Genomic DNA, 13,910 nt, shown 5'->3' on the forward strand with positions numbered 1-13,910 from the left:
ACACAGGGTTGTTTATCACCCAACATATCACTGGACATTGCAAACGTCCTCCCCAAACCTGTGTGACGTTACTGAATCACCCAACTCATTACACATCCGCCATGATAGCCAGAGAAGATGTGTGGCAGGAAACAAACAAGTTTAATTAGTTGTGGTTATCTGGTCAGAGCATTCAGACGTAGAAGCAACTGAACTGAGATGTCAGATTCTGTGTCAGTGTTGGATTAGGGAGTGTGTAGTGTAACTGAAATAGGAAGGGCTATAGGCTTGTATAGGGAGGGAGAGAGGGAGTGAGAGATAAATAATCACACTCATTCGATCTGATGAGGGGACACACACTCTTCTGGTCATCTAACACAATATGGACACTAATAAAACATTTAATAAAAGGCTCCAGTATACTTGATTATCATTTAAGTGAGAAATCCTCATGTAGGGTAACTTAGGTTATCATGTGACCTATATTGGTGTTTTGGCAATTTATCCACGAGGCAGGGTTGATATTGGGAAAATAATAATGTATTATATATATATTTTTAATACTGTAGCATGCATATAGTGGCCTAGATTTAACCCATGTCACTATGGTAACATATGGTCAAATTAATATAGATTTGATAGATTTTATTGTTGGTTAATAAATCAAGAAAACAAATAATTTTTATTGTCATAAATGTTATTGTTTATAGCCGAAGTAGTATCACAGAAACCTGCTTACAACCTATAACAGCTCATATGACTAAATATCAACAATGATGGAAGGATGGAAATAGCAATTAGTCTATCCAAGATCATTTTGTGTGTGAGAGCGATGCGCAACGAGTGAGGAAGGTGGAACGGTGTATGTTGGGGAAAGGGTCTCGTTTCTATCCCCTCTCACCTGTAAATCTCGATCTGATACAGACACACCGTTTTCAGTAAACATTTGTTCTAACTAATGCGGGTGTCGTTATTTGTAGAGCCGGACAGGCGCGCGTGTATGGAGCTTTTTAGGAGTTGGGAATGCTCGGTAAGCACGTTAGATCCTATTCTTATTAGGCTTCCTGAATGAGGACACGGATGGATATCGTGGCACTGTCAAAATGACACGGACTCTCACTCTCCTCGCTTTCCTTTTCACTTTTATTAAATGTAAGTATTTCATGTATGTGAATTTCGATTGCATTGTCAGTTCAGTTGAAAAACATTCTCTCTACAATGGGTTGTTGTTCTTGCTGATGTTGTTATAATTGTACCTTCAGAAATGTGGTTCACTTTTGTAATTCACCTACAGTGCATGTAATACATTATTTAATTTCATGTTAGCCAAGTTTCCATGAGTGCGTTTTTTTTTATTATCAGAGAGGAACATAGTTCAACATGAATTGTATCATTTCAACAACCATATGTCTTAAATCAATTAGATACAATACCGTCAAGAGAATAACACAATATTTGTGTTACTGTTTATTAGGTCGCACATAGGAGGACAAGCAGTGAAGCACATTCACAGGCTAGTCAGCCAACCTGGTCTAAAAGCATTTCATATTATTTACTTAAATCAGACACACTCCATTTAGTATGATATGTTATGTTTGGTATGGCATGTATTCATTTGTGGATATCTGTCAACCATTTCACATGATATGTTATTAATTACAATTCGTATGATGTGTTACGAATTTGCAAAACCTACAATATGTTACGAATTTGCAAATGTACAAAATGTTACGAGTCTTCAAAACATATGATATGTTAAGAATTTCAATTTGTTGTGACTAACGTTAGTTTCGTGGCTAACGATAATATTAGCTAGCTGGCTAACATTACCTAGGCTAGGGGTTAGGGTTAAGGTTACGAGTTAGGTTAAAGGGTTAGGGGAAGGGTTAACAAATATGTTAAATATTTGCAAAGTATCTAAAAGTAGTAATCAGTTGAAAAGTTGGCAATTAACTAAAATGCAAAAGTTGTTAGTTATGAGATTCGAAAATACAACCTTTGGGTTGCTAGATGTTTGCATTATATGCCCATCCACCTTTCATTTTTTGTCTTAAATAACCTTCTGGCTTATGTAACCATACCATACGTAACATCTCATATCGAACATCTCATTCCAAAATCATGGGCATAAATATGGAGTTGGTCCCCCCTTTGCTGCTATAACAGCCTCCACTCTTCTGGGAAGGCTTTCCACTAGGTGTTGAAACATTGCTGCAGGGACTTGCTTCCATTTAATATTAGTGAGGTCGGGCACTGATGTTGGGCGATTAGGCCTGGCTCACAGTTGGCAGTCCAATTCATCCCAAATGTGTTCGATGGGGTTGAGGTCAGGGCTCTGTGCAGGTCAATCAAGTTCTTCCACACCGATCTCGACAAACAATTTCTGTATGGACCTCGCTTTGTGCAGGGGGGCATTGTCATGCCGAAACAGGAAAGGGCCTTCCTCAAACTGTTTCTACAAAGTTGGAACCACAGAATTGTCTAGCATGTCATTGTATGCTGTAGTGTTAAGATTTCCCTTCACTGGAACTAAGGGGCCTAGCCCGAACAATGAAAAACAGCCCCAGAAATGATTATTCCACCTCCACCAAACTTTACAGTTGGCACTATGCATTCAAGCAGGTAGCGTTCTCTTGGCATCTGCCAAACCCAGATTTGTCCATCGGACTACCAGATGGTGAAGTGTGATTCATCACTCCAGAGAACGCGTTTCCACTGGTGGCAAGCTTTACACCACTCCAGCCGACGCTTGGCATTGCGCATGGTGATCCTAGACTTGTGTGTGGCTGCTCAGCCATTGAAACCCATTTTATGAAGTTCCCAGCAAACAGTTCTTGTGCTGATGTTGTTTCCAGAGGCAGTTTGGAACTCGGTAGTGAGTGTTGCAACAGAGGAAAGACGTTCTGTGAGCTTGTGTGGCCTACTACTACTTGGCTGATCCGTTGTTGCTCTTAGACGTTTCCACTTCACAATAACCACAGTTACAGTTGACCGGTGCAGCTCTAGTAGGGCAGAAATTTGACAAACTGACTTGTTGGAAAGGTGGCATCCTATGACGGTGCCACGTTGAAAGTCACTGAGCTCCTCAGTAAGGCCTTTCTACTGCCAATGTTTGTCTATGGAGATTGCATGGCGGTGTGCTTGATTTTATACACCTGTCAGCAATGGGTGTGGCTGAAAGGGGTGTCCACATACTTTTGTATATACAGTGCCTTCGGAAAACATTCAGACCCCTTGACTTTTTCCACATTTTGTTACGTTACAGCCTTATTCTAAAATTGATAAAATAAATAAAATTCTCAGCAATCTACACACAATACTCCATAATGACAAAGTGAAAACAGGTTTTTAGAAATGTTTACAAATGTATTAAAACGACAAATAACACATTTACATAAGTATTCTGACCCATTGCTATCAGACTAGATATTGAGCTCAGGTGCATCCTGTTTCCATTGATCATCCTTGAGATGTTTGATTGATTTGGAGTCCATCTGTGGTAAATTCAATTGATTGTACATATATATACTATATAAGATCCCACAATTGACAGTGCATGTCAGGTCGAAGGAATTGCCCGTAGAGCTCCGAGACAGGATTGTGTTGAGGTACAGATCTGGGGAATGGTACCAAAACATTTCTGCAGCATTGAAGGTCCTCAAGAACATAGTGGCCTCCATCATTTTTAAATGGAAGAAGTTTGGAACCACCAAGACTCTTCCTAGAGCTGGCCGCTCAGCCAAACTGAGCAATTGGGGGAGAAGGGCCTTGGTCAGGGAGGTGACCAAGAATCTGATGGTCACTCTGACAGAGCTCTAAAGTTCCTCCGTGGAGACGGGAGAACCTTCCAGAAGGACAACTATCTCTGTAGCACCCCACCAATCAGGCCTTTATGGTAGAGTGGCCAGACGGAAGCCACTCCTCAGTAAAAGGTACATGATAGCCCACATGGAGTTTGCCAAAAGGCACCTAAAGACTCTCAGAACATGAGAAACAAGATTCTCTGGTCTGATGAAACCAAGATTGAACTCTTTGGCCTGAATGCCTAGCGTCACGTCTGGAGTAAACCTGGCACCATCCCTACGTTGAAGCATGGTGGTGGCAGCATCATGCTGTGGGAATGTTTTTCAGTGGCAGGGACTGGGAGACTAGTCAGGATCGAGGCAAAGATGAACGGAGCAAAGTACAGAGAGATCCTTGATGAAAACCTGTTCCAGAGCACTCAGGACCTCAGACTGGAGCGAAGGTTCACCTTCCAACAATACAACGACCCTAAGCACACAGCCAAGACAACGATCGAACATCTCTGGAAAGACCTGAAAATAGCTGTGCAGCAACACTCCCCATCCAACCTGACAAAGCTTGACTAGATTTGCAGAGAAGAATGGGAGAAACTCCCCAAACACTGGTGTGCCAAGCTTGTAGCGTCATGCCCAAGAAGACTTGATGCTGTAATCTCTGCCAAAGTTTCTTCAACAAAGTACTGAGTAAAGGCTCAGATTTTATTTTGTTTGTAGATTGATGAGGAAAGAAAGAATAAGGCTGTAACGTAACAAAATGTGGGAAAAGTCAAACCTATTATGTTTCAGTAGCCTTTACAATCAGTCATAAGTGCATTCTGGGTATTATCATAGAAAACATGTTGTGTGTATTCACTGTGCTGTGGTTGGAGGAGGAGTTTGGTTAAAAGGTTTCCAACAAATGGGCATGACAACCACAATAACACTGATGAAGGAGCTCAGGAAGAGAGGGAAGTCACTGGGAGAGTAAAGGATCATATATCACACATCACACTTTGCCTATACAGTACACTGGCCATTTACAGCACCTTCTTCTTTTTTCTTTCTTTTTTTTCCTTCTTTTACATTTTTTTTTTACCCCCAATTTCGTGGTATCCAATTGTTAGTAGTTAGTATCTTGTCTCATCGCTACAACTCCCGTACGGGCTCAGGAGAGACGAAGGTCGAAAGCCATGCGTCCTCCGAAACACAACCCAACCAAGCCGCACTGCTTCTTAACACAGCACGCCTCCAACCCGGAAGCCAGCCGCACCAATGTGTCGGAGGAAACACTGTGCACCTGGCGGCCAGGTTAGCGCGCACTGCACCCGGCCCGCCACAGGAGTCGCTAGTGCGCGATGAGACAAGGATATCCCTACCGGCCAAACCCTCCCTAACCCGGACGACGCTAGGCCAATTGTGCGTCGCCCCACGGACCTTCCGGGCGCGGCCAGCTGCGACAGAGCCTGGGCGCAAACCCAGAGTGTCTGGTGGCACAGCTAGCACTGCGATGCAGTGCCCTAGACCACTGTGCCACCCGGGAGGCCCTTACAGCACCTTCTTGCAAGCGTATTTGACAGCTGGGATAGATGCTATGTGTATCTTTTTACTTGTCCACTCTGTCTTGTTGGTACGTTGTCATAACATGTATGGCCTGAAAATAAAGCCAGGGGAACTGGCTAAAGCACACAGACCTGGCTGGTGACCAGGCTACATCGTCTGTCTGTGCTCAGCATGGAGAACCTGGCAGTAATATTATAACCATACAGATAAATGCCACAGTGTTCTGTAATCAGTAGGACCTCTGGCATGTCTTGAGGGCCTTTACTGAAATCCAGATGACAGGATGTTTTTTGCCTGCTGTTTCTATTGGGTCAAAAGACAGGGTTATTATGCACCTCCCAATTTCGTCATGGATGCAATTTGTGAGAATGCAGTATTTTGAAGCATAGAGCAGAGTGACCTTTTTAAAAGTCAACCATTTCCGATTCAGTCATTGTATTAACACCGCTGCCCTCTGCTGCCAATCAAGATAATGTCAATGCCACACTTTTAAAGTGTTGCCATTAAAAGGCATGCACAATCAAATCAAATCAAATGTTATTTGTCACATGCGCCGAATACAACAGGTGTACAACACCTTACCTTGAAATGCTTACTTACAAGCCCTTAAACAACAAAGCAGTTCAAGAAATGGAGTTAAGAAAAAAAAAAGAAAGTAACACAAGAAAATTACATAACAATAACGAGGCTATATACAGGGGGGTACCGGTACCGAGTCAATGTGCGGGGGTACAGGTTAGTCAAGGTAATTTGAACAAGTAGGTAGGGATAAAGTGACTATGCATAGATAATAAACAGTGTCAATGTAAATAGCCATTTGATTAATTGTTCAGCACTCTTATGGCTAGGTTGTAGAAGCTGTTAAGGAGCCTTTTGGACCTAGACTTGGCGCTCCGGTACCACTTGCCGTGTGTTAGCAGAGAGAACAGTCTATGACTTGGGTGACTGGAGTCTTTGATAATTTTTTGGGCCTTCCTCTGACACCCCTTAGTGTATAGGTCTTGGATGGCAGGAAGCTTGGCCCCAGTGATGTACTGGGCCATATGCACTACCCTCTGTAGCGCCTTACAGTCAGATGCCGAGCAGTTACCATACCAGGCGGTGATGCAACCGGTCAGGATGCTCTCGATGGTGCAGCTGTAGAACTTTTTGAGGATCTGAGGACCCATGCCAAATCTTTTCAGTCTCCTGAGGGGGAAAAGGTGGTGTCGTGCCCTCTTCACGACTGTCTTGGTGTGTTTGGAGCATGATAGTTCGTTGGTGATGTGGACACTAAGGAACTTGAAACTCTCGACCCGCTCCACTACAGCCCCATCGATGTTAATGGGGGCCTGTTCAGCCCTCCTTTTCCTGTAGTCCACGATCAGCTCCTTTGTCTTGCTCACATTGAGGGAGAGGTTGTTCTCCTGGCACCACACTGCCAGGTCTCTGACCTCCCTATAGCCTGTCTCCCCTTTCAAGACCCAGTTGATACACACACACACACACACACACACACACACACACACACACACACACACACACACACACACACACACACACACACACACACACACACACACACACACACACACACACACACAGAGTGTGTAATAGCCCTTCTCAGCAGGTAGGGATTACTAGTTTGAATTGCCTGCTCTCCCACTGGCCAGTGCCCTTCACCTCTGGGTAAAGAGTGTGGATGTTTGACAGCAGCCTCCCAGGGCTTTGACAACATGCCATCTGTCTTGTAGAGGACCCATTGTGTTTGATGGGAGTCCAGCCAAGTGACTGATGATAGGGGAGCCATGGAAACATGCACCAGTCTATGAGGGAGTCCTGTTGGACACTCTCAACTCTACATGAAGCTATACCTCGATAATTAGGATTTGTGGTAATTGCCTGGCACAAACTGGCACATGGGCCTGTCTGATAATACACTATTGGGAAGAGATCTATAGTCAAAACATGTATCTTATTTTTAGCTACCATTATCCATAAATGTGAATCAATACTATGCATGCCAGTCTCCCTTGGCTAAAAGTAGAGGAGAGTCAGACTGCATCACTTCAAGTTTTTATAAGAAACAATTTATTGAAAATTCCAAATTGTTTGCATAGTCAATTTACACACAGCACTGACACACACACTTACCCCACCAGACATGCCACCAGGGGCCTTTTCACAGTCCCCAAATCCAGAACAAATGTAAGAAAATGTACAGTATTATATAGAGCCATTATTGCATGGAACTCCCTTCCATCAAAGATTGCTCAAGTAAACAGCAAATTTGGTTTAAAAAAAACAACGCCTCTCCCCTATTTGAGCTAGATATTGTTTGTATGTACTGAAATGTAGGCTATGTAACATTTTAAATGTATGTAGTTCTGTGCTAGCTGTTCTTGTCTATTAATGTTCAGTATTATTTCATGTTTCATGTTTTGTGTGGACCCCAGGAAGAGTAGCTGCTGCTATCGCAACAGCTAATGGGGATCCTAATAAAATACCAAATACCAAATCATGAATCTACAAATTAATATTTTTCAGTGCAACAGTCTTAGCAGCTATTGTAAAGATTACTCCAGGGCATGTACCATTTGACTAAGCATTTTTCTCCAAAATAATTTATCCTGACTGGGCTACTCAACTACTCACTGCTACTGTATGACAGAGCATTACTCACTATAGAGGAGGGCTGGTGGGGGAAGAGAGGGTTGTTGGTGGAAGAGAGAGCGTTTTATCATCTACGCCTCCCTGTCCTTCCTCCCTCGGGGGGGGGAAACTGACTTGCGCGTTGTTTATCAAGGAGCAGAGGGTGTGATGGTTTGGTTCATGTGATGGTATTCATGCCTGGAGCTCACATAAGACAAAAGGCTGATCATGTGGCTTTAGGCCCTGGCTCTGCAACATGCAGAATCTTTAACACTCTGCAGAAACATCTCCCCTCCCATATCCCGGATGTTAATTATTATGCAGATAGCTCCAAGGCCCTCATATATTTTTTTACTATATATTTAACAAAGCCCAAGCCCTATCAGACATGCATTCTCCCCTGTGGGAGTCTGTCTCACACTTTAGTATGCAGTTTGTTTGGAGTGCTATTAAACACCTCCAGGTACAAGGGTATAAAGACCAGGAAGTGTCACAGTAGGTGTTTTGTTCTGCTCCTCTTTGTCCTGGGTTGGGGAGCTGAAAGACTGAAACACTACAGAGTCAGCAACACAGTTTTCATCCAGTCCACACTGGGCTATAAAACATGCTCCATGAAACAACATAAAAAGACAGGCGTGACAGTCCAGCTATAAAACCAGTGACTAAACACAACAGATACAGCCAGTGGGTCTTTTTTTTATCGCACAGTAATCTAGTTTTGTCATTGTTATAACACAATTGCAATAAAGGTAACAACTGTGACTATTTCCCGTAACTATCTCCAAATCACTGTTGACTCTATCCATAGGTGCCAGTTGTGCGGACTCAGAGGAGCGTCTGATGAACTGTCTGCTGGGAAAGGATCGCTACAACAAGCTGATCCGCCCAGCTGTGAACAGGACAGAGCGGGTCACTGTCAAACTACAGGTGTCCCTGGCCCAACTCATCAGTGTGGTCAGTCTCATGATAGCCATTCCCTAGAGCATGTTAGAGGCCCTGAGACGGAGAGGAGAGATGGGGCAGATGAGTGAGACCACAGAGGGAGAGGAGAGAGCAGAGATGAGAAAACAGAAAATGAGAGCAGAGCTCAGAGGAGCCAGTGGCAACCATGTTAATTACTTACACAAATTCTACTGAAAGGCCCTGGCCCTAATGACAGCATGGGTATAGGATGGATCTGGCAGGGCTATGCTCTCCATCTCTGTCATGTCCAGATTGAAACTTCAGCACATTGCGTTAGAAGGAGCTGTAAAGCTGCCGCAGGAGAGGACGTTGGAGTTCCACACTGATTTACAGGGTCCCTCCCTTCCTTTCAGCCCTGGCATGGCCCAGAGAATAACAGCAGGACACATACATCCTCTGTTTATGGCCTCTTATTGTCCTCCTCTTCTTTGGTAATTGAAATTTGAATGTCCTGTAAAGTGTAATGGTATGAGAAGTGTGATATATTTGTTTTAAAGCATTGTGCTGCTGTGTACATTGGAGGTTTGCCCACTCTGCTGCCCACTCCTTTGTAGGGGTGTTCGTTTTACTTGCTGTTCAGAGTTGATGCAAGCGCTCTGTGGATTTATCAACAGGTCCAACAGCGCTCAGATGGCAGATGTGTTCCTGGCGAGGGTGTCATTTATCTTAACAATTGACCCCATGTGCAGGGAATTTATTCAGCGTGAAAACACATTTCTCACTTTTACTCTCTTCTAAATCAAGCATGTGCACTAGAGGAATGCATGTGTGCTGGAGTCTGTAAGTGTGTCTGAGTTTTGTCATTAAACATGCTTTGTGTATCGTATAGTAAATAGTCTGTTTTTAAATGAAGCTAACGGTGTAATTTTCCTTTCCAGAATGAGAGAGAGCAGATTATGACCACCAATGTTTGGCTCACACAGGTAAGCGTGAAGATTATGGTCCTATCCTATTAATCATTCATTACTCAGTCTGTCCTCTCGTCCGTCTCCAGCTCCAGTGTCCTTGTCACTGAACCTGAATTAAAGCAGAACCATGCCTCTGACTCAGACAATCCGGAACAGGACAGACTGATAATTGTGCCCACACCATTCACCACTTTTCATTTCAATGATAATTAAGTGTGTAATTGGGAATGATCTGGTGTTGGGAGAGAGTCCTTATGTGACTGAGTGCAACAGTCAGAACAGTGAGGGTAGCCAATCATTTAAGAGCGTTGGGCCAGTAACCGAAAGGTCGCTGGTTCGAATCCCCGAGCTGACTTGGTGAAACTTCTCTCTATGTGTCCTTGAACAATGCACTTAACCCTAATTGCTCGTCTAAGTCGCTCTGCTAAATGACTAAAATGTTAAATATGTAACCCCCTGTCTCTCCAGCACTGGGATGACTACAGGCTATCATGGGACCCTTCTCAATATGATGGCATTGACAAGCTACGTATTCCTTCCAGACACATCTGGCTACCTGATATTGTGCTCTATAACAAGTAAGTAAGCATTATTCATTGTCCAGATACATTTTCCAAATGATGAACACATTTTCTCATGTAATTTACGGATCATGAAAATCGAACTTGTGATTGTAATACATTTTCTCATAAAGACATAATAAGTTTCTGTAATGGAGTCCTCTCCCCCTACCTCCCTCATCACTCTGTCCATAGTGCGGATGGAACCTATGAGGTAACAGTCTTCACCAATGCCATTGTCCAGTTCAACGGCAGCATCTTCTGGCTCCCTCCGGCCATCTATAAGAGTGCCTGCAAGATCGAGGTCAAGCACTTCCCCTTTGACCAGCAGAACTGCACGCTCAAGTTCCGGTCATGGACCTATGACCACACCGAGCTCGATTTGGTCCTGAAGTCAGGGGTGGCCAGCATGGACGACTTCACTCCCAGTGGGGAATGGGACATCTTGGCCCTGCCGGGCAGGCGAACGGTTAACCCTCTGGATCCTACCTACGTGGACCTCACCTATGACTTCATCATCAAGAGGAAGCCGCTGTTCTACACCATCAACCTAATCATCCCCTGTGTCCTCATCACTTCTCTGGCCATCCTGGTCTTCTACCTGCCGTCTGACTGTGGGGAGAAGATGACTCTGTGTATCTCAGTCCTCCTGGCCCTCACTGTGTTCCTCCTCCTGATCTCCAAGATCGTCCCTCCCACCTCGCTGGACGTGCCTCTGATCGGGAAGTACCTGATGTTCACCATGGTGCTGGTGACCTTCTCCATCATCACCAGTGTGTGTGTGCTCAACGTGCACCACCGCTCCCCCAGCACACACACCATGCCCTCCTGGGTCAAGGTAGTGTTCCTCAACAAGCTGCCCCATCTGCTCTTCATGAGACGCCCGAAGAATAACTCTGCCCACCAGCGGCTACGCCAGCAGAGACAACTCCGAGCTCGCAGATCCATCCTGGCGGACCTGGGCTACCCTGCCACCACCATGTCCAAAACAGCCACCGCTGCCGCCATGTCTTCCTCCTCTGCCTCGGCCTTCTCCTCCCCGGGACACTTTTACAACAAAGTCACAGCTCCGCTGGGGTACACCCACACCTTCAGGAAGGGGGAGGCCCGCTCCACCGAGTTCCTGCCCAACAGCTTCCCCTCCTCCCAGGACCTCCGGCAGAGAGGCAGCCCAGACTGGGGGGGAGATGTTCAGGAGGCAGTGGACGGGGTCCGCTTCGTGGCTGATCACATGATGGGGGACGATGATAACCAGAATGTAAGTGAACCATGACCATGTCAGTGGGGTTAGTGTTGTGAAATGAGCTGGAGTTAGGACTCAAAGCAGTGTTTTTTATCCTTGGTCCTGGAGAGACGTAGTGTGTACAGCTTAGTACTTTTAACACCTGGCTCCACTAATGATCATGACCTTGATCAACTGGACCAGTTGTGTAAGTGCTGGGCTAGGACAAAAGCCTGCACACGCTGTATTCCTCAAAGACCAGGAATGAAGAATACTGGGATGTGGGGTAGTTGAGAATACAATCCAGTAAAATAACCCAGACTGTTGTAATAGATTGTTTTCATAAGTAAATCAATGTAAAAGTGAGGTGACCAGGCTTGAAAAATGTCCACCTTCAAAAACTGCCGAGGACAGCAGAGGAGAGGGGTGAAAGGGTCAGTAGCTGCTACAAGGTCTGGCTCAGTAATATTTACACTGGTGCTTTCTCTTTGTTTCTTCATCTTATATTACATTTGCATCACTTTTAAACTCATCAATCACATATTGTACTCCATACCCAATTTCTGCATGCCGCAGGTGTTACTGTATGAACATGACAGTAATGTGACCATACCTTGTTCTCTGTGTGTTCCCAGGTGATCGAGGACTGGAAGTATGTGGCAATGGTGGTTGACCGTATGTTCCTGTGGATCTTTATAATAGTGTGTGTGACTGGAACCCTGGGTCTCTTCCTGCAGCCTCTATTTCAGCATTCAATAGTCCCCATCCAGCAGCCCAGCTCAGACACACCCCGTACCTGAACCCCCCCAAGACGTATGGGGGTCATACATAGAAATAAGGGTCATAGAATATCAACCAATGCCATGTGGCCTACAGCAATACAAGTATCTGTATCTCTTTCTGTTTCTACTACCTGGTCTTAACATGGCACATCGGTACAAGGAAGAGTTGACTTTTTTCATATAGTTGAAGCAGAGATACAAAGATGTCCCTCTAAAACCAGACTGAAAGTACAAACATTACCCGGGTGGAGTAATAACCCACATAATACAGAGCTATGTCAGATATCATTTGACTCCCGATTTCTCTCCATGTGATATCACCCTGTTGTTGAAATGTAATGTCATGAAAAAAAATCTATAAATGTATAAAAAGGTCAGTGAGTTTGATTAAATTCATTAACACCCAATAAAGTCTAAAGTGGTGGGGTACTAAATGAAATGATGTTCAGTGTGATAAAACAAAATAGCTTGGCTCAGTTATATTAGGTCACATTGATAAGATGGATATTGGGCAAAATCATGTAGCTCAGAACATTATGACTCAAGCTAGGGTGTTATAAAGAGGCCTCCTAACTGATACACCCCCCATTGGTGTATGAGTTACAAGTCTATAACCTGTGAATTACTGGGGATATTCCCCACAGATGTATTATTTTGATGCAATAAACAGTTCCAGTTTAAAAAACATTTGTACTGTTTATTTTGTTATGTCTAAGTTTCCTGATTTATCCATGAACAGAAACATAAAGGCAGTGAGCCTAATAGTGAAACAGCCACACAAGAAGTTACGTATTGTGCCATCTACTGGCCACATTTTAATGCCCACTCTGGCATCACATCCGTTGATATTGCACGGACTCTCTTGCTATAGGTATCACTCTCTCCTTCGATTAATCGCCAGAGCCCTGTTTATCACTGACTTTATGTCACATCAGCTGCTAATGACAAGGCAAAGCAGCTCTGTTCCTGACTCATTAAACATGTGAATCTCCTACCTCAACTGATGATATGTGATTACACTGACAGTTTAAACATCAGCCTGCCTACTGGGGTGTTTAGGTATATCGCACTGACATCTAGGAAATGTGCAAGCTGGGTGCTTTTGACCTAATATGATGAAAGATTGTACCCTTCTAATATGCTTACACGTCTCTGAAAGAGTAGCCTCTCTACTAAATGGGATCTTTATCATCTTTGTTGGTCGGTCTTGACAATGTTTATAGTACTATACCTATGTCTTGATGTTAATGTTTCTGGTTTTTGTTTTGTCTGAATTTTGGGGGTGGAATTACAATAATAGTGTTCAAATAATTGTTAATAATGCTTTATCTATACAGCCACACTGGCATGACAATAACATAACATCACACATCTGCTTTATCTATACAGCCACACTGGCATGACAATAACATAACATCACACATCTGCTTTATCTATACAGCCACACTGGCATGACAATAACATAACATCACACATCTGCTTTATCTATACAGCCACACTGGCATGACAATAACATAACATCA

General features: G+C 44.0%; 1 protein-coding gene across 1 annotated transcript; it reads left to right on the top strand.

Moving 5' to 3' along the window:
• Positions 1-819: 819 nt before the first annotated feature.
• LOC139563135 (neuronal acetylcholine receptor subunit beta-4-like) lies at positions 820-13,072 on the top strand. The gene is made up of 6 exons (XM_071381441.1): positions 820-1,131; positions 8,761-8,906; positions 9,794-9,838; positions 10,292-10,401; positions 10,579-11,641; positions 12,241-13,072. Exons 1-6 carry the CDS (start codon positions 1,083-1,085, stop codon positions 12,403-12,405), a joined length of 1,578 nt encoding a protein of 525 aa, XP_071237542.1. The 5' UTR covers positions 820-1,082; the 3' UTR covers positions 12,406-13,072.
• Positions 13,073-13,910: the final 838 nt, after the last annotated feature.

The sequence above is a fragment of the Salvelinus alpinus genome, chromosome 33 (genome assembly GCF_045679555.1).
Source record: "Salvelinus alpinus chromosome 33, SLU_Salpinus.1, whole genome shotgun sequence".
Taxonomy (NCBI): domain Eukaryota; kingdom Metazoa; phylum Chordata; class Actinopteri; order Salmoniformes; family Salmonidae; genus Salvelinus; species Salvelinus alpinus.